The sequence below is a fragment of the Mustela nigripes genome, chromosome 17 (genome assembly GCF_022355385.1).
Source record: "Mustela nigripes isolate SB6536 chromosome 17, MUSNIG.SB6536, whole genome shotgun sequence".
Lineage (NCBI taxonomy): Eukaryota > Metazoa > Chordata > Mammalia > Carnivora > Mustelidae > Mustela > Mustela nigripes.
Window position 1 is genome coordinate 13,500,776 of NC_081573.1, and position 25,087 is coordinate 13,525,862.

At 51.7% G+C, this 25,087-nt stretch overlaps 1 protein-coding gene across 3 annotated transcripts in view; it reads right to left on the bottom strand.

Annotated features, from left to right (window-relative positions):
- AXL (AXL receptor tyrosine kinase) overlaps window positions 1–25,087 on the bottom strand; it is a 27,746-nt gene continuing 2,659 nt past the window's right edge. Inside the window, exons 4-20 of one of the 3 annotated variants that reach the window (XM_059383251.1) lie at window positions 24,634–24,810; window positions 19,746–19,826; window positions 19,483–19,598; window positions 15,801–16,011; window positions 15,362–15,501; window positions 14,549–14,699; window positions 14,314–14,340; window positions 12,987–13,119; window positions 12,577–12,668; window positions 9,588–9,683; window positions 9,370–9,447; window positions 7,862–7,954; window positions 7,353–7,474; window positions 6,612–6,721; window positions 3,066–3,225; window positions 2,486–2,622; window positions 1–1,870 (exon numbers count right to left, since the gene is read on the bottom strand). In XM_059383251.1, coding sequence (XP_059239234.1) covers window positions 1,519–1,870; window positions 2,486–2,622; window positions 3,066–3,225; window positions 6,612–6,721; window positions 7,353–7,474; window positions 7,862–7,954; window positions 9,370–9,447; window positions 9,588–9,683; window positions 12,577–12,668; window positions 12,987–13,119; window positions 14,314–14,340; window positions 14,549–14,699; window positions 15,362–15,501; window positions 15,801–16,011; window positions 19,483–19,598; window positions 19,746–19,826; window positions 24,634–24,810 — 2,276 coding nt within the window. In that variant the 3' untranslated portion in view covers window positions 1–1,518. The remainder of the gene's footprint in view (window positions 1,871–2,485; window positions 2,623–3,065; window positions 3,226–6,611; window positions 6,722–7,352; window positions 7,475–7,861; window positions 7,955–9,369; window positions 9,448–9,587; window positions 9,684–12,576; window positions 12,669–12,986; window positions 13,120–14,313; window positions 14,341–14,548; window positions 14,700–15,361; window positions 15,502–15,800; window positions 16,012–19,482; window positions 19,599–19,745; window positions 19,827–24,633; window positions 24,811–25,087) is intronic. The other 2 variants (XM_059383253.1, XM_059383252.1) reach the window with 2 other exon arrangements.

Sequence of the window (25,087 nt, forward strand, 5' to 3'; positions counted from 1 at the left end):
GGTGGTTATAAAGTTTTATATGATCTGAGTCCCTCTGGAGGTGCCAGAGTCTGTCCACACCTCTCCATAATGGGGGGCTTGAGGGATTGGCTCAGGGGGGGCAGCATGGCCCAAAAGGAGGGAAACTGCCTCCTGGGGAAAGGAGGCATCCCCAGTGCATTCTTGCACAGGCTTGAGGGGAGACATACCCCCACAGGAGGGGAGGAGGAAGCAGAGGTGGCTCAGAAGGGGAGAGTCACCCAGAAGAATACTCTAAAATTAGAACCTCGGCATCATACCTTGGAATTCAAGAGCTGTAGATCTTTAGAATCTAACAACATTTGAATCGTAGAACTACAGTGCCTCAGATCTTAAGACTTAAAACTGTGGATTCTTGGGCCCTTAACTAAAATCCTAGAAAGGTGGAATGCAGCATAGAACCTAAATGTGTCCAGCATTAGAATTGATTAGAACTTTGGTATCTAGCTAGTCACAGCTAACTGTAGTCTTATACCTTAGATGCTAAGGATCCAGAATCTTGGCCTAATAGAGTCTAACGTGTCTTGGAACATAGAACAGAACAACATTAGAATCTTAGAGTTTAATAATCTAGAATCTTGAAGTGTATGGTCTAGAATCTTAGACAAAGAATCTAGGTTCTTAGACTAAGTCTTAGAACATCCCATCTTAAAACATTAGACCTTTCAACCTCTATCTTTACACTCTTGGAATTTTTGAATTGCAGATTCTAGACTCTTCGATCTTTAGGATCCAGAATCTCATAATAAAGAGTTTCAAGGATCATAAAGCCTTAGAACTTAGAATTAACCATTATTAGAATCTTAGGACTTGAGAAGATAAAATCTTGAAGACTAATGATGTAGAGTCTTAGAGGCTGAGGATTTACAGTCTAAGAGGCTTAAAACTTCAAATTTTAGAACATTAGGCTTCAAAAAACCTCCGTGTCTAGAATTGTAGAATCTAGAATCTTATATCCTAAGGACTTAGAACCCTCAAATAACAAAATCTAGAATGATAGAGCCATGGATTCTAGAACTAGAATCTTAGAGCTTCAGAACCTAAAATCTTGGTGGGCTGTATCAAGAATTCTAGAACCAGAAAAATCTCAAGCCACAGACTCTGAGGGCCTTAAAATATAGGCCTTGAAACTTCATGTCTGGAACCTTAGCACTTTAGAATCAGAAACTTTGGGATTTTAGGTTCTTAGAGCCAAAGACTAAGAGCATCTTTGAAACCTCGAACCTTTCTTCTAGACTCTTTCAACCTTAGAATCTAGAATCTTGGAATGTTAGACGCGGGAGGACCCCTAGGAATCGCAGCCCAACCCCTTCCTTTTACACACGGGGACACTGAGGCATGGAGAAGAGGGAGAATTTGTCTGGGGGTAGAAGTAGAATAGGTGGGAAGAGGAGGCTGTAGTCGGGGGTGAGGCCTGGAGTGGGGAGAGTTGTGGGGAGGCTCCCCCAGTGGCAGTGCCTAGCTTGGGTCCTGAGAGGGATTCCCAGGTAGAGCGTTGTCTCAGGCTCCATCCTCCTGCCCTGGGGGAGGTGGGGAGCTCCTGTCGGTGGGCAGGGTGGGGCCAGGGGCTGTAGAAGGGCAGAGGACGTAGCGTCCAGCGGGATGGACCTCAGCCGCAGTGAGGCAACTGCAGGAATCCTTAGGGTCAGGCTGGGTTGGGGGGTCAGCTCCTCCAGCAGCTCCAAGTGGTTCAGGATGACCCCCGCCCTCATCCATGTTGACATAGAGGATCTCGTCTGGCTCCTGGGCAGGGGGCAGGGCCTTCAGCGTCTTCTCCAGATCTTCCCGAAGCTCTGAGAAACTCGGCCGGTCCCGGGGGTTTAGCTCCCAGCACCGGGACATTAGGGCATACCTGGGGCAGCAAAGTGAGGGGTGAGAGATAGCAGGAGCTCAGAAGGGGAGCATTCTGAGAGTTTGGAAGCATTTCATGGAACTGGAAGGAACCGTGAGCAGTTTGGGGGCTTCTGATGGGATTTGGGAATTCTCAAGAGTTTCCAAAGGGGGTCCTGGGAAACTTGGGAGCTGGAAAGGGTCTTGGGGAAGCTCTCTGGGTATTGAGTGGTATTCTAGTGAGGATCTGCTAGAGCAGATTTTGTCCCTGAAAGCGCTGGATCAATGTTCTGCTCTCCTCTACGTGCTGTGAGACAGCAAAGTTTGATAAGCTCTGTCCTGAAGGATCCTGAGGATATCTCTGAGGAGACCCTTGAGTTTGGAGAAGCTCGGGACAGCAAACTGGGGGGCTGGTGGAGGGTCCTGGGTATTTAAGAGGATTGGGGGAAGGGCAAGAGCTCAGGAGTCTGGGGTGAATTAGGATTTGGGGGCAGGGGGGGTGCTCACATGAGTTCCTCAACAGTCTGAGGGGTTCTGTGCAGGTTGCAGAGGGTTGGGGCCATGTGGGGGTGCTCAGGGTCTTGGGAGTGAAATCTGGGATGGGGGAGGGGGTGGGCGGGGTCCTGAGGATCCTCACAGTCCGTCCAGACAGCCCACAGGCTGCTTCAGCCTGTTTCCCTGGCACAGGTAGTCGTAAATCTCGCTGTTCTCCACTCCGGGATATGGGGTCTGGCCCCGCGTGGCAATCTCCCACATCGTCACCCCAAAGGACCACTGTGGGGGGCAGAGGGGAGAGAATTAGAGGGTCTGTCCTGCACATAGACACCCCCAAATACATGGGTTCATGGGTACACCCACATTTTTGTGCGCACGTGTCCATCGCTATCTTAGCGGGTACACATTCCTCTTCACTGCAACACCGGCGCAGGGACAGGCTCACAGAGGTCACTTTTGTGCACATACAGACGTGCCCATCCATGCACACGTCTACACACATACACATACTTATCGCCACCTCTCCCAGCCTACACTGTCCACACATCTCCTATATGAACCTGCCACCTCCTGAACCTGTACATGTCCCCAGCATGTCCACACCACCATTCAGAGACACCCAGCACAACCCCAGACATGCCTAACCCTTACCACCAGGCCCCTGTGCTGTGAAATGAACAAACCACTGACTCCCCACTCCTGTGGGGAATCTCCACACCTACCACATCGCTCTTGCTGGTGTAGACACGGTCAGCCAGGCTCTCGATGGCGATCCACTTGACGGGCATCTTGGCAATGCGTCCCTGGCGGTAGTAGTCCCCATTGTAGATCTTCTTGGACAGCCCGAAGTCCGCCACACACACAGACATGTTCTCATTCAGCCTGTCCAGATTGGGAAGAGGAACGGGGTGACTGTACTGCCCCCTCCACTGGAAAGCCTGCCCTCACTCTCAGACACGTCTCCATCTGCCACTCTGGCTGTCCCTCCTTGGGGTTGAGGATCCGTCAACCCAGACTGAAGGGAAATGTGTCCCATCTTGTTCGGTCCATATGAAGTTTCGTAAGCGCACCCATGTAACCAGCACCCAGATGAAGAAACAGAACATCATGGGACATCATCTAGACAAGGAATACCACAGAGCAAAGAAAAAGAAGGAACTAACCAATACGTACAGAGACATGGGCTAACCACAAAAACATCATGCTGAGTGAAAGAAACCAGACACAAACGAGTACAAACTGCACGAGTGACATTTATGTGACATTTATGTGACATTTAAGAACAGGTGACTCAAGTCCAGAATAAGGGTTTTCCCTTGGGGCAGTGACTGGGAAGTCCATTAGGGAGACCGCCAGGGCCTAGAAATGTTGTTGTTTTTTTTATCTTCATCCAGTGCTGGTTGTTTACATGACAAGTAAACATTCATTGAGCTGCACACGTAGGATGTGGGTGTTTCAGTGTATATAAAATAAACATTTTTTTTTCAAGTATAAGAAAGAAGGAAACACATTACATTATCAGTCCTTCCTACCTCTCCAAGGGAAGCCACAATCTTCCTTTCTTTTTTTCCGCAAAGAACTTTCTTTTCGTTTATTTTTTAGGAGGTGGGGGAGGGGCAGTGGGAGAGAGAATTTTTTTTTTAAAGAGTTTATTTCTTTTTGACAGACAGAAATCACAAGTAGGCAGAGGCAGGCAGAGAGAGAGAGAGAGAGGAGAAGCAGGCTCCCTACTGAGCAGACAACCTGACATGGGGCTCGATCCCAGGACCCTGAGATCATGACCTAAGCTGAAGGCAGAGGTTTACCCACGGAGCCACCCAGGCGCCCGGCGGAGAGAGAATCTTAAACAAGCTCCATGCCCGGCACAGAGCCCAACATGGGACTCCATCTCGAGACCCTGAGATCATAACTTGAGCTGAGTTGGATGCTTAATGACTGAGCCACCCATGTGCCCCCAGGAACTTTCTTTAAAAAAAAAAAAAAATATATATATATATATATATATATAATATATTTATATTTATATATAAATATATTTATATTATATATTTATACATCTATATATTTTTATTTTATATTTTTATTTATATATATATTTATATATATATTTAAAAGATTTTATTTATTTATTTGACAGAGTTCACGAGTAGGCAGAGAGGCAGGCAGAGGGAGAGAGAGAAGCAGGCTTCCTGCTGAGCGGAGAGCCCAATGCGGGACTCGATCCCAGGACCCTGGGATCATGACCTGAGCTGAAGGCAGAGGCTTTCACCCACTGAGCCACCCAGGCGCCCCTATTTATTTATTTTTAAAGTAGGTTCCATGCTCAATGTGCAGCTTGAACGCACGACCTGAGATCAAGAGCTGCATGCCCTACTCCCTGAGCTAGCCAAGCACCCCTTAAGATTTTTTTAAAAGTAATCTCTACTCTCAACATGGGGCTCAAAACCACAACCTGGAGACCAAGAGTCACACATTCCACTGACTGACCCAGCCAGGCACCCCTTGATATTTTAACAACAACAAAAAAACAGGTGCATAACAATGGGTTGTCTGCTTCCATTTTCAGTGTCATTATTTCAAAGGGGGCTTGCTCAGGATCAGCCCAAGTTGCAGAAGGAAAGGAAGTTCCCTTTTGACTGAGTCTATTGAAGACTTTACATACGTTTTCCAATTAACATGAAATACAGGGAACAGAGGAACAAGGCAAATGCCAACACAAAGAAACAGACACATATATGTCATATCCTGTAAGACAACGGGCCTGGTCTCTTCCAAAAGAATATGCTGTAACAGGGGCACCTGGGTGGCTCAGCGGGTTGAAGCCTCTGCCTTCGGCTCGGGTCATGATCCCAGAGTCCTGGGATCGAGCCCAGCATCGGGCTCTCTGCTCAGAAGGAGCCTGCTTCCTCCTCTCTCTCTGCCTACTTGTGATCTCTGTCTGTCAAATGAATAAATAAAATCTTTGAAAAAAAAAAAAAAAAGAAAAGAATATGCTGTAACAATATAAAAGGCAGGGGAGGGAGGCACCTGGGTGCCGCAGTCCACTAAGCATCAGACTCTTGGTTTGGCTCAGGTCATGATCTCAGGGTGGTGAGATCAAGCCCTGCCTTGAGCCCTTTGTAAATCTCTACACTCAGTACAGAGTCTGCTTATCCCTCTTGCTTCCCCCTCTGTCCCTCCCCTTGGCATGAACTCACACTCTTTCTCTCCATGAATAAATAAAATATTTAAAAAAATATGGTGGGGGGGGAGGCTATTCCAGATTTAACTAAATGTGTGTGTGGGGGACCTTGAATAGATCCTGATTGGGGGCAAGAAAAACAAAAAACAAAGCAAAATAAAACAAACAAACAAACAAAAAACAACCCTAAAAGACATTCTGGAGGACAACTGAAGAATCTGAATATGGATTGGATGGATATGAAGTTATGTTGCAGAATTATGGTTACTATTCTCAGGTGTGACAACAGAACTATAATTTACATGTAAATGCTCATTCTTAGGAGATAACCTATTGAAGATTTAGGCAACTTGCTTTGAAGCGGTTGAGGAAAGAGAGAACGGCAGAGAAGAGAGGAGAAATATGGCATAATTGCCCCCAGGATAGTGTACGGGCATCCACTGGACAAGTCTTCCAACTTTTCTGTGAGATTGGACTTTCTCCACAGAAAGAATTTGGGGGGAAAGAAAGAGATGTTCATGTTCCCGAGAGTTGCAAACGTTTACCCATCTTGAAGAAGATTCCAATTCTCCAGCTCCGGTTTCTGAGTCCAATATTGTAATGAAACTAATAGTCGAAGCCTGTGTTTGTATATACATGTTCCATCCTGACCTTAGTTTAATTCTGGCCTATTTTCTGGGATGTCTGTTGGTGGGGGAAAGGAGGGTGTCTGGTCCCCTTATTCAATATGGCCCCTTGCTAAGGGCAGCCCCAGGCAAGATAGTCAGCATGGAGGGATACAGAGATGAGGCTTCAATGTCCCCACTGTCATTGGTCATCTCTGCCCCTTTGCTCACGTCATGCCACTCACTGAGCCCACCCTCTTGCCTCTACTCTCTCCACATTCAAATACCCCTCCAGAATCTCAGTTCCAGGCTCCCCTCCTCCACGAAGTCTTCTCCAATCCCCTTGCAGTACTGAGTTCTGGCCTGCCTGAGGGGTATGTGTGTCTAGACCCTTCTTCCCTCCTAGAAGGAGGGATGCAGCTCCCCTGAGGAGGGGACGGTGGGGTGGGGGTGAGAGTAGCTATGGAAGGCTTAGCACTCACATGCAGTTCCTGGCAGCCAGGTCTCGGTGTATGAATCTCTTGGTACTCAGATACTCCATGCCACTGGCGATGTCTGCCATGAACTTCACCAGCATCTGAGTGGGCAGGAACTGGGGCAACGTAGGAAGGAGTGGAGGTCAGCGGAGTCCCTGAGATCCATCCCTCCTCCCTCCCTCCTTCTTTCCCTTCCTGTGTGTGCCTTGCAGTGGTTTCCCATGGTTCTAAGAATTAAATCCAACCTCTTTCCAACAAGGCTCTATATAATCGCCTCCTGCCCTCCCATTCAAGTTGATCTCCTATTGCCCTTGACCTGGACGTGCGACCACTTTTCCAGCCAGGGGCCTCCTTTCTGGTTTTTAGACGAACTATGCCTGTTCCTGCCTCTAAGCCTTTTCCTCTGTGCTATGTCCTCTGCCAGGACTGCTTCCCCCCAGATTTCCCCACCTCCCGCCGCCAGTTGGCTCTTCCTTCAAGGTCACCTCCTCTGTAAGACCTTCTCAGTCCACCCAAACTACCTGCCTGGCCTCTCTGTTGTTCACTTGACTTTCTTCATTTCCTAGCAGTTAAATTTCTCTTGCTTATTTATTGGTTAACTTCTTTATTGCCTGGTGCTCTCACTGGCAGACAGCTCCACGAGAGCAAGCTCTTGGGCACTGTGGTGTTCCCAGTGTCTGAGTGGTGCTGGGTACCTGACAGGTGCTCAGTGGATATCTGGGAACCAGACAAGTAAATATCCCTCACCACTGGCTGGTCCCCAAGCCGGGAATAGAGAAGGAAACTGTGCAGGTCTCCATGTTTCATGAAAGGTAAGATGACCACGGGTGCTGGGAAGCCCTCTCGTTCATAACCCTGGAAACAGACGCCTGAGGACCCCCAGGCAGCCCTGTCACTCCAGTTGGCCAGGAGGGGAAGCCATCCCCTCCCTCAGTTCTCTCTCTCCCTCCCCTTCAAATCTAAGTTCCAAACTGTTGGGGGTGGGGTGGGTGGTGGGTGGCAAGGACCAAGCTTAAGAGAAGCCATTTCCAGCACAGTTCCCAGGGAAGTTTCCAGAGCCCTCCTGGGGACCTCAGCTATTTCTGGGAAAGGTCAGAGGTCACATTCCAAGCTGAGGGAAAGAAGGAGGAGGGAGCTTGAGGGTAGGAGGAGCAGGGAGCCTGGAGGTTTGATCTTCCCAGTGCCGGAGGGAGGGGTCTTCCTCCTGGATGGCCTCCATGGAGTCCTGGGCACCCTCAAACCTGCCCCTCCCTCACCAATGAGCCTCATGACGTTGGGGTGGTCAAATTCCTTCATGCAGACGGCTTCACTCAGGAAATCCTCCAGCTCCGACCTCGTACAGATAGCAACTTGGGGGAGAGAGGAAGGTGGATAAGGAAGAGGAGAGGGGAGGGAGGACTCCTTCCTCCTCTCCTTCATCATCATTGTCATCTGTGCCTGGTGCTGCACTCAGCTATATGTGTGTGTGTGTGTGTGTGTGTGTGTGTGTATGTATATATGTGAACTTATTTAACCCTCTGAGGAGAGACCATTATTCTCTCTGTTTTAACAATGGGGAAACTAAGGCACGGAATGGTTAAGGAAATCTGCCTAAGGGCACACAGAGCTTGCAAGTGGAAGAGGCAGAAGTGAAGGCCAGGTGGGCCGGCTCTGAGATCCAGGTGCACACACCATGCTAGGCTGCTTCCCTGGGGATTCATCCCATTACTCCCTTTTTACAACTCAGGACACTGGCTCAGAGAGGCAAAGCCACTCACCCAAGGTCACACAGCTGGGACTCAAACCTAGGTGGAGAACGTAACCTGGTACATAAAAAGTGTTCAATAATGAATGAATGGGAAGACACTGATGGCTCCATAACCCAAGCTTTTAGCTCCACTGATTGAGAAAGGATTCCCCTCCTTCACCATCAGCAGCAGCCTGGCCCTCCCCGTATGGAAAAGACTTGGCCCTGGACTCCTGGGCTGTGTGACCCTGGAGTGGCTCCCACCCTCTCTGACCCTGTAAATAATATAGTCGTAGTCCACATTCCTTGCACAGACCACTTACCACCCCAGCATTAAGTGCTTTGGCTCACCCTAGGAGGCAAGGATATTATGATCTTTTTTCCCAAATGAAGAAACGCAGCTCAAAGAGGGAAAGTCACTTGCCTGAGATCACACAGCTGATAAATGATGAAGCTACATTCCAGACCTTCCCCCACCAAGGGGGCTGGCCCCCACCAAAACTACATTTCCCAGGCTCCTCTTTGTACTGTTCATACTGTTTCCTGTTTTCCTGTTGGAGTTTGCCAATGGGAAGACTGGCAGGTGGGTAGGTGGAGAGGGAGAAGTCAGGGTATTTCACTCTGTCCCTTACCGCTTCCAGCATTGCCTTGATGGTGGCTGTGTATTTCAAGCTTGCACAAGGCAGCCTCTAAATCTGCAATCCCAAATCCCACCAGGCATCCCTGGCGGTGGCTATGGTGACACCACTTCTTCACTCTGGCCTTAGGTCTTAGGATGGAAGTATGACTGTCACTAATCTCCAGCCTCACTGCTCCCCATCATTCCAGTGCCTTTGTAATAAGTCTCCCCATACTAAATCCCATCCATTAAAGCACCTAGTACGGACTCCACTTCCTATCTGGAAACCCTGAGATTCTGTGGCAAGGCTGGTTTTCGACTCACTCTTCTGCTCTTTGGCCTCATTAGGGCCATAGGGAAAAGCCTTCGGGTGAGGGGTCAGGGGTCCCATCCATGTAGACATGCAAGCTCAGACTCACTCTTCATTGTTTTCACAGCCACCTTGAGGATGGAGTCATCCTGGTTGAGCTGGCCCTCCATCACGGCTCCAAATTCTCCTGTGGGGGACAAGAGGGAGACACTGACATCAGTGGGTGCTTGGGGGGACTGTGACAGGGTATGGGTGGGGAAGTGAAGGACTTCGTGGTTCAGGGGAATGTGTGTGTGTGCTGGGGGTGAGGGGGGGCCGGGGGCTCACCTTCTCCCAGCGTCTTGCCCAGGGCTACCTTATGTCGGTCTACCATCACGTCCCGAAGCTTCTCTTTCAGCTCTTCACTGATGCCCAGGCTGTTCACTGTATGGGGGCAAGGGTGGACAGAGCCATGGAGCAGGGCTGACACTCAGGAGACATTTGGATGTCAAGAGGGATGTACCATTGTTAAAATACTGAAATACTTCAGCATTCATTCAAAAACAGCTACTGGGGACGCCTGGGTGGCTCACTGGGTTAAAGCCTCTGCCTTCAGCTCGGGTCGTGATCCAGGGTCTTGGGATCGAGCCCCGCATTGGGCTCTCTGCTCAGCAGAGAGCCTGCTTCCTCCTCTCTCTCTCTGTCTGCCTCTCTGCCTACTTGGTTTCACCTACTTGGTGATTTCTATCAAATAAATAAATAAAATCTTAAAAAACAAACAAACAAACAGCTACTGCCCTGAGCACACCTCCTGCCCTAGCTCCTCCCCTAGACCCCCCAAATCTTTTCCCAAACCAGCAGCAAAAGGGTTAGAGCCTGTCACATAATCTTGTACCACTGGGCACCCTGATAGGTCAGTGGTATGCCACAGCAGTTGCTAAAAATATTTCTTAACTTTTTATTGAGTTACAATCTGCATAAATCACAAGGGAGCAGCTCAGTGATTTCTTTCTGAGAGAGAGAGAGAGAAAGCACACGCTCCCAGGTGTGAGATGGGGAGGAGGAGCCCAAAGAGAGGCAGAGAGAGAATCCCAAGCAGACTCCCTGCTGAGTGAGGAGCCGGACATGGGGCTCAACCTCACAATTCTGAGATCACGACTTGAGCTGAAATCAAGAGTTGGCTGCTTAACCAACAGATTTCTTTAGGGGCGCCTGGGTGGCTCAGTCATTAGGCATTTGCCTTTGGCTCAGGTCATGATTTCAGGATCCTGGGATCAAGCCCCCATTGGGCTCCCTGCTGAGCAGGAAGCCTGCTTCTCTCTCTCCCATCCTGCTGCTTATGTTCCCTCTCTCACTGTCTCTTTCTCTCACTGTGTCAAAAAAAAAAAAAAAAAAAAAAAAAGATCTACTTATTCTACAGAGAACACGCCCGCCAGCGGGGTGGGGAGGGGCACGGGGAGAAAATCTTCAAGCAGACTTCCCGCTGAGCGGGGATCCCCACCCGGGGCTCAATCTCAGGACCCACGAGGTCATGACCTGAGCTGAAACCAAGAGTTGGGTGCTCAACTGACCGAGACACCCAGGTCCCCCAGCTCAGCGGATTTCTACAAAGCAAACACAACAGTGTAACTAGCACCCAGGTCAAGAACAGACCATGACCCGCCCTCTCAAGAGCAGCCACCTTCCTGATTTCTCTTACCATATACTGGCCTTCTCTGTTTGGGGATATTATCAATGTGGAATCATATACTGTGTTCTTTTTTGTCTCTGGTTTCTTTCACTCAACACGGTGTCTATGATACAGCCATAATGTAGCTCTCACACATAGTTGTGATTTATTTTCGTAGCTCTATAGCAACCGTTCTCAAACTTATTGGCCTCAGGACCCCTTCACAGTCTTCAAATTACTGTGGATGGCAAAGAGCTTTCATTCAGGGGGCTGACACAGATCAACACTTATTGTATTTTTAAAATTAAAATGAATGGGAGCACCTGGGTGGCTCAGTGGGTTAAGCCTCTGCCTTCAGCTCAGGTCATGGTCCTGGGTCCTGGGATCGAGCCCCGCATGGGGCTTTCTGCTTGGCGGGGAGCCTGCCCCCCCATCACCTGCCTCTCTGCCTACTTGTGATCTCTCTGTGTATGTCAAATAAATAAATAAAATCTTTTAAAAAATTAAAATGGATGGAGTTTTCAAACACAAGAATAAAGAAGCAGATGTTTGTCAACAGAAAGAGTGATGACATCATCATGTATTAGAGAGCTTCTGGAAAATTCCACAGAACACGTGTGAGAGAACGAGGGTGCTAAAGGGCAAATAACATCTCGGGATTATTACGAAAATAGTTTTGACCTCATGGATCCCCTGCAGTGGTCTCAGGGACCCCCAGGGACCAGGATCACACTCTGAGAATCGCTGCTGCACGTTACCCTACTAGAGCACCATGACCTCCTTGCTTCCTATCCTTGCTCCTCTTGAATTTAATGTCTTTCCCAGCCTCTTCCAATATCTCCCTGGGGCCCCGCCAGCCTTCTCACAGTGTGCTGGGGAAAGACATCGCTCTGTCCCTTTCCTTCCTGGATTTAAGTTGCCCCAGCTGGAAAGAGGAAGGAATTTGACGATGTGGCCTCTGAGGTCCCTTCATGGCTGGGACCCTCCTTAATTCCACAGTCTCATGGAGAGTCTAGAGTTCTAAGACCCTCTGGTTTTCAAGATCTTAAGGGTCTATGGTATTGATCCTGGAATTATTTCAGCCAAGCTTGATTCTACCTCTCTAACATTCTTTAATTCCTAGAGGAAGCTCAGGGGGATGGACTTTCAGAGCAAAATGATCTCATTTCAAAGCCCAGCTATCCAACGTGCAAGCTGCGTGGCCTTGAGGAGGTCACTTAAACACTCTTGTGCCACTGCTTCCTCATCCGTGCAGTGGGGGTGGTGGGGAGGGAAGACGTACCTGCCTCACTGGGTTGTCGTGAGGATTCAATTAAATGACATGTGTAGCACCTGTCACATAGGGACTGCTGGGGTTGGCTGTCACCCCTGGCTTCACCATCATCCTACCATCCTCGTCCTCTTCATCGCCATCATCATCACATTGTTCTAGGATCCTGTAGCTCTAAGGTTTGGTCTTCCTATGATTTTTTTTGTCTAAGACCCTATTATTCTAAGGGTCTGTGTGATTTCACAGTTCTGTTGTTGTCAGAGTCTGTGGTTCTAATGTCCTATCATTCCAAGGTCTTCAGGAACTTTTGGTTCGGGCATCAACAGAAGCCCAGCGGGCCCCAGTCTCTATGCTCGTCAGCCCCCAACCAGGGCGGGGAGGTGTGGGGGTTCACTTACAGGTGGCTTCAGTGGTCCGGCGACTGTAGGACTTGCGAACACGGTATCTGACCACCAGCTCACCCCTTTCAACTGTTGGTTCAAACACCTCTCTTGGGGAGAATGGGCAGGAGGTGAGGACAGGGCAGAACCAAGTGCAAACCCCTCCTTCTGAGAACAGTGAAAGTGAACACCACCCTAAGCCCAAGCCACCCCCCACCCCGCCAGCATTTGCTAAGCATGTCTGAGACTTCTACCCCCCACCCCCCCGCCTTCCATTCATCACCCGGACCCTGGATCTCATTCCGATTCTTAATCGGAATCTTAATCGGTAATCTCTTGTCCCACACAAGCTTCCTCATGGTCTCCCTGGCCCCAGCCTCTCCATCCCAGTCCACACAAGCCTCCCTACTCACGTAGTTCCAACTTACCCATAGCGGGTCTCCTTCCTCCGGCGGTGGACGAGGAACAGAGCCAAGATGAGGACACAACCAGCGGCCACAACGGCTCCCAGCAGTACGTACCACCAGGGCCATGAGAAGGCAGGGGCGGGGGGCTCACTCACTGTCAGGGGTATGGCACACAGGTCATGGGGGAAGCCCTGGATCCCACTCCCTGGACCCCAAAGATGTGACATTGGAGGGAAACAGATGTGGAAATATCTAATGAGGCATGGGGTAGGTAGAGGCATTCACTTCTCCGAGGAGATGGACTTGGGTCTGGAAAGCAGGGGAGCGGGGGGAGAGAATGCATGGAGTGTAGGATGGGTGTGTGGGGCGTGTGCAAGGAGAAGGAGGCTTATGGACAAATGGCCAAGGAATGGTCTTGAGGAGTGCGCGCTGACGATGGAGGGGTTTCCATAAAGCAAAGGATGGGAGAGAAGTAAGTATGCAAAGGACGGTGCACAGAATGTCAGAGGAGTATTGGAGGAGTTTGGGGTATGTGAACGAGGAGTAGTAAAGGAGTTTTGGATACAAGTAGTGAGCAGTGATTTGTAAGGATTTAACTCTGGTGTGAAAGGAGCGTGGGCATGGGATGAGCTGACATAGTGTGTAAAAACGTGGGAATGGGTACGTGCTGAGTGTTCCAGGAGTTTGGTGTGGTGGGTGTGTGCAGAGCGGGAATGGATTAGGACTGGCGAGGGGTGAGGAGTGTCAATGGGTGTGCACGGGGACCTGAAGAGTGTGGGATAGCGTGGACCCAAAGTTTTCCAGGATATATGGATGTATGTGGGATATGTGGTGAAGGTGTGAAAAATGTGCAGTTTGTGAATGAGAAGTGTGGATATGTCCTGTGTTTGGGAGGCATGGGTGAGGAACCAAGGACTGTAATAGGATGACTGGGAAAGGAAGCTGGGATTAGTGTGAGAAGGGTATGGAAAGAAATGTAGGAAGGCACGTAAGGAATACTTAAGGCTAGTAGTTTGGGTTACAAGAGATGATCTGGAACAGGGCTAGGAGGGTACAATGGCTGTAGGAGGAATGTTCGAGAATTGCTGGAGAAATATTGAGAGGGATGGATTTGAGGGGGGATAACTCATCTGTCTGCCCATCCATCCAACCACAATTCACTGAGTACCTATAATGTGCAGGGCCATTCCAGGCGACTCCATCAAGGACCACACAAACCCCAGAAGTAGAAGATTAGAGTGATGAGTTTGGGAAACATGAAAGCAATGGCAACAGGTATGTTTATGGCGATGGGATCCTCAGGGGGTGTTGAGAGAAAGGAGGGAGGAGAGAGGGTGGGAAGCCTTACCCAGCTGGTGGACTGGTTGTCCTTGTCCTGTGAGGAGAAAGGACAGAGGCAGGACATGCTCAGAGAGGGTAAGGCTGGTGTGACATGGACGAGACTCTCATTAAGCTTCGGGTGGGAAAAGAGCCTAGATTGGGGTAAGTAACACTGAAAGGTACAGGGAGAAAGTCAGGGGCATCAGGGCAAGACAGGGTCCTTGAGAATGGGTTGAAGGGGGCTGAGCAGGACTGGGACTTACCTGGACGCCAGGGCTCCAGGGGCACAGGGAGGCTCCAGGGTCCATCCCCAGCGGCAGTGTAGGCTGCCACACACACTGTCAGGTTGGGGACAGTCCCGTCCCCCCGCAGCTCCAGGATCACCTCTCTTTTTAGCCCTATGTCCATGAGCACCTAGGATGTCGGATGGAGTGTCAGGGTAGAGTGCCCCCTATCTGCCCTTAACTCTTAAAACTTCACCCTCAGCCTCAAATCTCCATCTTTCCAAAAGCCCCCTCCTGCCCCCAACCCCTCCTCCCTACCTCCTCCCACCCTTCATTCCTCGCCACCACCCCTACCTCCATTCTCCATCCCCACGCCCACTCCACCATCAGCTCCACGAGCATCGGCCCTTTGCCTCATTAACTGCCCCTTGTCAAGTGCTAGCAAGGGGGGACTGAACCCCCATCCCCATCTTTCCACCCACGTTCCTCTATGCCCTCCTGATCTCCCACCCAATCTCCCACCCCATCTGTCCAACCCAGGGTGCTGTTGCTCCAACATCACCTCCGTGCCCAATAGGAAACATCACCCCTTCTTCAAGGTGTTCTAGGATTATCTGCTATAAAAGCGTCACAGGACATCTGGAAGTCTATTGAAACGCTTTGTACAGTGCTTTTAAATAGCCATTCCCTACCCCTTCCCCAGACCCCTTAAACCTCCCCAGAACGTGTTCTCCTAGGTGCCGTATGATCTTGTACTACCCCGACCCACACCACTGTCCTGTCCACCCTGACATTTCCTCCCCATCTCCCTCCTCCCAGCCACTCCGCCCCAGCCCTGCCAGCAGCACCCACCTCGGGGGTGTCCTGGCCTCGGTAGGCCAACCGGTACCCCAATAGGGTGCCCTGCAGGGGCGCCCTTGGCTCCTGCCAGTGCACCAGGGCTTGGCTCCCATTCCTCATGGCGCTGACATTCTCGGGGGGGCCCAGGGGCACTGGAGGACAGGGAAGAGGGGAAGCTGGCACCCCCACCTCTTCCTGACCCCCTCCCCTGTTCCCAGGAAGCAGGGGCAGAGTGCAAAGGGAACGCACGTGGGCACCTCGTGCAGGCCTGCCATGAGCGGAAGCACAGGGGAGAGGTCTGGGAGAGATGCCAGTGGGCCATGCTGGGGAGTCCGGGGCTGGGTGGGAGGGACTGAGGCCACTTGGGGTTAATGGGTGACAGGAGATGCCTGGGGTGGCATAGATGTGAGCCGCGGTGAGTGACGTCTGCGTCACACCAGCCCCTTCTTACCTCCCTCCGGTGTCTCCACAGGAAGCCAGTGGGTCCAGGGTGAGGGGCCCTGGCTACTGGTACAGGCGACCCGGATGTGGTAAGGAGTGTGAGGACGGAGGCTGCCCAGTCGAAGGCGGTGAGGGGGAACAGACGCTTGCAAGGTGACAGGCTCCTCTGGAGGGTCTGGCTCTCCCAGCCAGACGCCCACCCCATCATCTGACAGCACGGCCTGGGGAGAGGGAAGGGGCTTGAGGATGGGACGGCCAGGAGATCTCAAGACGGGGCTCACACAAGTTGGTAGGGGTGGTCCTGGGGTGATGGCACAACTTTGCAAGGGTGAGTGTGTGTGTGAGAGAGAGAGAGAGAGAGTGCGCGCGCGCGAGAGAGTGCTCTGTGCTGGTGTAACAGGGGCACATGCAGCTGCAAAGCGAGAAGACCTCCTAGATGCATGATGTGGCTCCGTCATCACTTGTAAAAGCCACCTCTGGCAAGACTTGCCCTCTCCGAGCCTCAGTTTCCTCATCTGGAACATGGGCACTTAGAGAACAAATGCCTTCCAGGGCTACCTAAAGGCTGAAGGTAGGACAAGCTGTGCGGAGCAGGGCAGGTGATCAGCATCAATAAAATGACAATGACATTCAACCACAGACAAAAGCAACATCCTACAAGAGAAATCAGAAGAGTGGGCATCGCTGGGGGCTCAGGGATCCTTGTGGGTGGGGAGCTGGTGGGTGGTGATCTGGAGGGTGGTGACATGGATGAACATTTGTGTTTAACAATCTAGGTGCACACTGAAGATTATGCACGTTATGCATATCTGAATAAAAAAGCAAAGCCCTTTACACATCTGAGCTCATCTGACCCTCAGCTCTGTGTTTGGGTACCATGGGCATCCCCACTTACAGATGAGGACAGTGAGTCTCAGAGAGATAGAATCACTTTGCCCAAGATTACCAGATTGTCACTGATGAAGCTGGGAACTAAACCCCAACCTGTCTTCAAAACTTTTGCCTTGGGGCGCCTGGGTGGCTCAGGCCGTTGTGTCTGCCCTCAGCTCAGGTCATGATCCCGGGGTCCTGGGATCAAGCCCCACATAGGGTTCCGCACTCAGCGGGAAGCCTGCTTCTCCCTCTCCCTCTACCCTCTCCCCCTGCTGTGCTCTCTCTAGCTCTCTCACTCTCAAATAAATAAAAATCTTTAAAAAGAAATAAGAACATTGGTGATAGTAACAATACTTCTCCTCTGTTCAGAGAGGCAGCAGAACTTGGTGCTGAGCAGAGACGCTGGATCTGGGGTTCAGATCCCGCCTCTACTAGCCCCTAGCACTGTGCCTTAGTTTCCTCATTTGTAAAATGGGATAACAACAATGTCTCCCTAACTTGCAGGGTTGAGTGAGCTGATGCTTGCAAGCATTTAGAGAAGGCCGTGCACGGTGAGTGTCTATTGCTATTATTGTGTGTGTGTGTGTGCATGCGCAAGACAGAAGTTGCCCGGCTACAAGTAGCAAACTTTGCATGCCCTACATAGCGTCCCCAGCTGGGACACTCGCCTGATCCCCAGCAATAACACGATCAGCATGGCAGGGACCACAGCAGGTATAGACATTTGTACAGCCCTGCCACACATAACCACAACCTCTACAGCCACACACCACAAGGATGCTGCCACCTCCCCTCAACACCGGGGGAGCAACCAGGAGACCCAACCACACTGTCACACTGAGTGTTCTCAGAGGGAAGTTTACCGCTTACTGGTGTGGACCCAAAGAATCTTGGATATCCAAGTCCTGGCTTGGGTATCATTTGCTGTGTGACCTAGAATGGGTGTCTTTATTTCTCTGAGTCTCCGTTCCTATCTCTGGAAAATGGGCATGTAAGAGTCCCTACCTGGCAAGGTATGAGGCTCGATGACACACAGCACAGAAGTCGGTTTGTGCATCCTATCGATGGTTAACGTTTCCCCAGTGTAGACTCTGTATCAAGCACCCCAGCAGGCGCAATCCTGGTTGAACTCCTGGTCTTTTTGCCACCACCCTCTGAGGTCAGTTTCTTTTTTCATTCCCATTTTACAGATGAGGAAACAGAGGCCCAGAGAGGTTCAGCAACTTGCCCAGAGTCCCACAGACGGCTGTGGGGAAGGATCCCACCATGAGGTCTGGGAGGGTGGGTAATATGATGGGGGTGGGGGATGGAAGCTGTCCCATGCCCGCTCTCTGACCTGCAGTGACAGATGAGAAGGGGAACCTCTGCTGGGACAAAGGGGACACAGGGACATAGGTCCAGACAGTCAGCCTCCTGGTGCCCACTCCCACTTCTCTTTTCCCTGCAGCCCTCCCATTCGAACCCTCCTGCCCTAGGCCAGGCACAGCAGGAAGTGAGCCCTGGAGAAGGAAGAGGACACACTTCTGCTTTTCTTTGACACTGGACGCATGTGGGTTGGGGGGTACAGCTGATGCCTGACCTAGCATTTGAGATCTCCCAAGTGGGCCCACGCTTGAAGATTGAATCAGTTTTATCCTTTAAAGCCCATGGGGAGGGCAGATCACTTCCCCTCTCCAGGCCTCAGTTCCTTCCCTTGAAAATGGGAAGATTAGCAGATTACTTTCTAGGGTTAGGGCACGTAATTACAAGAAAGACAGCTCTTATTTGATCAAGTGTTGGCTCTGAATGGTCTCCAAGAGGGTGAAGGGGGCTGTTTGGGTTTGGGGAGGTGAGGGTTCAAATCCCACCTCGGCCACTTCCTGGCTGTGATCCTTGACAGGTTGCTTAACTACTCTGAACCTTAGCTTCTACATCTGGAAAGTGGGTGTCTCCACAGACCCTGCCCCCACAAACACACATAAACACATAAAGTCATAACATAAGGCCCACCATAGAGATGACACTCCATAAACACTGGGCATTACTAATTATTATCATCTGTCGGGGCAGACACTGTCCTGCCCTCACTCCAACTTCCAGATCTCAAAGAACTTCAGGCCAGAATTGGGTCTTGTATTCAGAGATCTGCGTTTGTTTTTCTTAGCGCAGACTAAGAACAACTCTGGTGCTGAAGGCTGGGTCTAGAACACTTCAGGTCAGGGACTCTTCTAGCAAATGTGTCCTACTCTAGTTGGAACCTGCACTGGGCAATCGTGAGGACCTAGTGGTGACTGAGACAGGCCAGGACTGGTCCTCCCAAAGATCCCGGTCCAGTGGGGAGAGAGACTCACCCCTCAGACAGCGGCAACCCAGAGTGATCAGGGCTGGGATGGGAGAAGCACAGGGCTGTGGTCACCTGCTGGTGACAGAGAAGGTTCTGACCCATGCTGTCTTAGGATTCCCACTCTGGCCAGAGTCAGTATTACTAATACTAAAAAAAAAAAAGTTAAAACAGCTAATAGTTTATTAGGCATTACCTATGTTCCAGATACTATTTTAAGTTTGGTCCTTGTATTCACTCATTGAATTCTTACAACAAGCCTATCTGCCCATTTTACAGATAAGACTGAAGTCCAGTGAGGTTAAGTCACAAGGTCCCATCTCCTGCAGCTGCTGGTGGTGGAGGGAGGATCTGAAGCCAAGACATCTAGTGTTGACTCAACTGGAGGCTCTACTGCCTCTCAGCACATGCATGGCTGGGAAGAGCTGGTTTCCCAGGGAGGGGCAGGGGGCTTATGTGTGGTGGAAGGAGGAGGGCTGAGCCAAGTCTAAGGTCTCACCTGTAGGGTGCAGTGCGTGAGGGGGTAGATGCCGCTCAGGCCTGGGGTCCAAGCCACCTCCAGCTCTGTGGGCTGGCGGGAAACCAGGTGGAGGTCACGGGGCCGCTGGGGGAGCACTGTGGAGACATGAGGGGCAGGGCTGACCCTGGGGGGTCTTTGCCCGAAGCTCCCCTCTAGACCCCCCTTCCCTCTACCCCAGCTCTGACCTTTGGGCCAGACCACACATCCTCTGACACCCAAATCCCCAGCTCCCTTTCCTTCACCTGTGATGGTGGCCGTGCGGGACGTGGTGACCCCCTTGGCGTTATGGGCTTCACAGGAGAAAGAAGATGTCTTGTTCAAACCTGGGGAGTCATAAAAGGAGAGGCCCAGTGTCAGAGAGGGGAAGGATGGTTTCCCAGGCCATGCTGAGCCACCACCTACCATGCCCTGCCCGACAGTCAGTGCAGCCCACATGGGCTCCTGCTGGAAGGGAGGTGGGGGTTGATCTGGGAGCACAGGCCTCTGTCCCCAGACAGAAGGACAGGCTGGTGGCCTCAGTCTTAGTACCCCACTTTGTAGACACATATACACGCAGTCACACACGGGCACACACACAGAGACACACATACACACACACACACATTCATACACAGAGACACACATATATGCTCACACAAACAACACTCAAAAACACACACACCGAAACACACATACTCATATGTGTACACAGAGATAGTTACACACAGACACACCAGGCACATACACCAACACATAGTTACACACACACATACAAAAGTACCCATACTCATACCTAGACACACACACCAACACGCACACAGACATACGCATTCACACAATCACATACTTGCACAAACACAGACACGATCACACTGAGCCAAACAGACACACATGGAGGCATATATCCCTAGCAGACACACACTTAAGAAAAAGGCCCTGATGGCTGTATGTAAAGCCAGAGGTGTTCGCTCATTTATATGCTCTAAGCTCAGCTCCTACCAACTCCCGTCCCCCTCCCCCACTTCACTGGGAACTCAGATATCAGACACATTCCCATCTCGGGAACTTTGCATCTCTGTTCTATCTTCCCACAGAAGTGCACAGGGCTCTCGCCCACACTCAATCACATTTGGGACTCAGACCCCACCTTTTCTGTCACTCTGTCCCTGGCCGCCCTGTTCAGAGCCAGGACCCCATGGCCATATCTAGCCTCTCCCCAGCTTTACTTTTCTTCTTTGGCTCTTCTCATCACAACATACTTTGCCCATTACCTGTATGTCTTGCTCACTGTCTGTCAACCCTGCTATAGGAGGGCGGGGGTTTCTGTCTATTCAGTCCCCTGCTGTATGCCAAGGTTCATACAGGTCCACAATAGCCCTGCACACAGTAGGTGTTACATAAATGCTTGTTGAACAAGTGAATGACTTTACGTGTATGCCTTTGTGTACCTGAGTGTTTCTGGGTATGTATGTAGAAATATGAGCCTGTGTAATTCTATGGGTAAGTGACTTAATATGTCTCTCTCTCTCTTTTTTTAATATATTTTATTTATTTGACAGAGAGAGAGAGATCACAAGTAGGCAGAGAGGCAGACATAGACAGAGGAGGAAGCAGGCTCCCTGCCGAGCAGAGAGCCCCATGTGGGGCTTGATCCCAGGACCCTGAGATCATGACCTGAGCAGAAGGCAGAGGCTTAACCCACTGAGCCACCCAGGCGCCCCAATATGTCTCTCTTTTTTAAAGATTTTATTTATGTATTTGAGAGAGAGAATGAGCAGGGGGAGAGGGAAAAGCAGGTTTCCCGTGGAGCAGGGAGCCCCAGGTGGGGGTTGATCCCCGGACCCTGGGATCATGACCTGAGAGGAAGGCAGATGCTTAGCGGACTGAGTCAGCCAGGCGCTCCAATATGTACCTTGTGTTTCTGGGTGTCTGCGGGTAGACTGCGTTTGCCTATGGATGTTGCAGGCTTGTGTGTGCCTCCTGCTCGGTCTGCGTGTGAAAGTGTATGTGTGTGTGAGCGCGCGCGCTCTCTCCGGTTCCCACCACCACCACCATCAACCCGCAGACACAAAGTTTCCTTTTCTCAGTCGGCAGAGGGAGCGGAATGAGGGAAAGTCGGCCGAGGCCGGAAGGGGGTGGGCAGGGAAGCTCCCCAGCGCTGCTGTCCAGGCAGCAGCCCGCAGCCAAGGTCAGGTGCCCAGCCCGGCCGCAGCCCCCGCCGGCGGGGGAGGGGCAGGACAGCCCCCGGTCGGCTGCCGGAGGGGGCGGGGAGCCTGGGTCCGGTCCAGCCACCTGGCACGTGGGGGCCCGCCAGGGTCACCGCGCAGGGGCTGGTGCTGCCGGTCCAAAGAGCCTCGGGGCGCGAGGGAGTTCTGGAGCCGGGTCCTGTTCCGACCGCAGCATTCCTGCCCCCGCGTGAGTCACCGGGGTGCCCCCTCCCGCTCCGGCACTTCCGGTGGCGGCTGGGGGGCGCGCGGCGCAGGATCCCCCCTTCCTCGGCTTCAGAGGGCACCTTGAGGACGAGGAGAGCAGGAATGGAGGGCCCTGGGACCCTTCCCCTCCAGCGGGCTCTCCCTCCGCCACTGGAGCCGGCCCACTCCAGATGTGCTTCCCAGATGCACAGTCCCTCTCCCTCTCCCCTCCCGCTCCTCCTCCTCCCACGCCCGCGCTTTTTCCGAGGGAATCAGAGAGATGGAAGGAGAGAGGGCACGCCCTGAGTCAGATCGAGGGACAGACACACATAAACGGACAAAATTCCTTGACACGGCACCTCCCCCCACCCTCACACTCACACAATGAATCACACTTAACACACAGGGGCCGTTACTGGCACAGAAACAGAAAACCGGGCACTGGCTAAGCTGCATTAGGAGCTGATGGGGTTGCAAACACGCAGCGACACCAGTATCCAGCCAGTGACTTGCACGTATCTACACAGGGTCTGACGTTGGCGCACATACACAAACACATATATCACAAACATAAACACACAGTCAACACCTAGCAAAGCAATATCCTGCCCCCCCCCCAAAACTGACAAACACACACACCTGCCTGTGGAAATACACACAGGGAATCACACACAGACCTTGAGGTTGGAGTGGTCCAACAGATACGCACCAGGACATGAATAAGGTTAATGCTGACTTGCTTGCAAGCAAACAAAGCCAGTCCTTCAAACACAGCTGGACACTCAGGTCGCTTTGGACACATTTACCGAGAGGCAGACTATACAGAAACTCACTTGCATAAACAGTGAGGCAGACACATAGTTGCCATGTGCCTAGAGGTGACACAGACATACATACACACACAGGCTGGCAAGTTTATCTACCAAGAGACAATCAGGGCTGGGGCTGATACATAGGGAGACCGGACAGAAGAAGAAGGGAGTTGTTACCGCCTGCTGTAGATCTCTCTCTCTCTCTCTCTCTCTCACCCACCAACCCACCCACACACACACAGATCGGGGTCCATGTCAGAGTCACAAACCAACACACCCCCCTCAGGACCTATGCAAGGGAACCCCAGAGACATGTGTGGACACAGACAAATGCGTGGACAGCCACAGTGAGTGAAAACACACCAAGGAAGACTAAACTGTCCACTGACAACATTCTGTCTCCACAAGGAAACAGGTGTCCACACCACGACACACTCACACCCACAGATGCACACCTGTGACGTGACAATGTCACTTTTCTACAGGGAGCTAGATGCAAAATAGCCACAAAACACTCCCTCCCCTCATTCTGCCATCTCTCCCCCAAAACACACACATACACACGCCACCTTCACACAGCGAGTCACAGCTGTGAACACGCAAGTGCAAAGGAGGACAGAGGCCAGGCTGACACAGGTATTCTTAGACACATACACACACACACACACAACACGGCCTCATACACACTGAGACACAGATCTAGAGGGACACGGATACATACAGACAGGACCTCACACACACACTGAGACACACACCCACAGACACCCTCCCCCTACAGCTTTACCACACACTGATACACACACGGGCCCTCTCATGTCTGTGGGTGGGGGGGCTGCCCCATTTCTCCTTCCTGGGATGGCATGGGTGGCCCATCCCCCTCTCCTTTCCTATCTCCAGGGTCCTGCCAGGCTGACTCAGACCCCAGAGCCACGGGCCTGAGTCACCCCTCTGGGGGCTGGCATGCTCACCACCTCTTCCTTGCACACTCAGAGTCCCCGGAATGTTGAGAATGTGGACACCTCCCTCTAGCCCAAGAGACCCTCAGGCAGGAGCCCCCCACCCCGCCCCATCCCAGCAGACAGAGGCAGCAGGTTGGGGTGCCGGAAGCTCCAGGGTCCAGCTGCCTCCCTCAGACTGATCCTCACCCGGCTGTGTTCCTCCAACTCTCCTTCCTCGGTGAGGGAGAAACGGCTAAGTGCAGGGACCCTCACACTACCTCTGACCGCGCTGTGATCCCAAGCTAGGTCCTGCCCCATCTCTGTGGTGCGGAAATGGATGGTCACTCTGAAGCTAGGAGATTTTCTGCTGTCACTCAGACCTCCCTGTCCTGTCACTCTGCATCTTAAGCTACCTCTGTGGTCTGTCCCTTCCCATGTCTCTTGATCTCTCTCTCTCCCTGGAACTGTCCTTCCTTCTCCCACTTTCTCCTCTTTCTCCGCTTTCAGCTCTTCTGATACAGAGGTGGGCAGGTGGAGGAGGTGGAGGAGAAAACAGCCTGGTGCTTCCGGTGCCAGGCTTGGGGTCAGGGGCTGACAAAGGGACATCAGGCCCACACACACATTTGGGCCATGGGACAGCTCAGAGGAAACCCGGGACAAAGAATTCTATTCAGACAAGCTGGGGGGAATAAAGAGAGACAGAGGGACAGGGAGACAGACACACACAGAGAAGCAGAAAGAGACAGAGAAACAGAGGACAGAGAGACAAAAAGGGACAGAGAAAGCAGAGGGAGAGAGACGAGGGGTAGATATGGATAGAGATGCTGAGACAGTGAGACTCAGACAAAGAGAGAAAACAGAGACAGAGACAGAAAGAGACAATGAAGGACAGAGGGTCAGGCACTCACACAGGAGCACAAAAGACTCCTTTGCTCCCTGCTCCCATCCTGTCTGGCCCTCTAGGCAGAGCTGGCTACTCCCCAGACTTACCTGGAACTCTAAGCGTTTGCTGGGGGCCATGGCTCATGGCCAGAGTCAGGGGGACCGCATCCTGGAGCCAGAGAAGGTCCACAGGCTCTGGGGGCCCCTGTGCCCGGCAGCTCAGATTGAAGGGGGTGTTGGCGGCCACAGTCCTGTCCTCAGGCTCCTCCAGGAAGTAAGGCAGGCCTGGGGTGGGGGGCATGGTAGTTGCCAAGGTCCCTCTGAGCTCCCCAGGTGTCTGACTCACTGCAAATTCTTTGACCTCTGTATCTGATTCCTCAGGACATCCGAACGTCCTTCAGATGTCCAACCTGTCAGGCCTTTACCCCCAGAACACAAGATCCCAGTACCCCTGGGTACTTCCCCACCAGCATCTGACCCCTGGGACATCTGAGTCTCAGTGAGAAAAGTGAGACCCTGAGGGGCGGGGGAGAGGCTTAAATTGTACCTCTGACTCCTTACC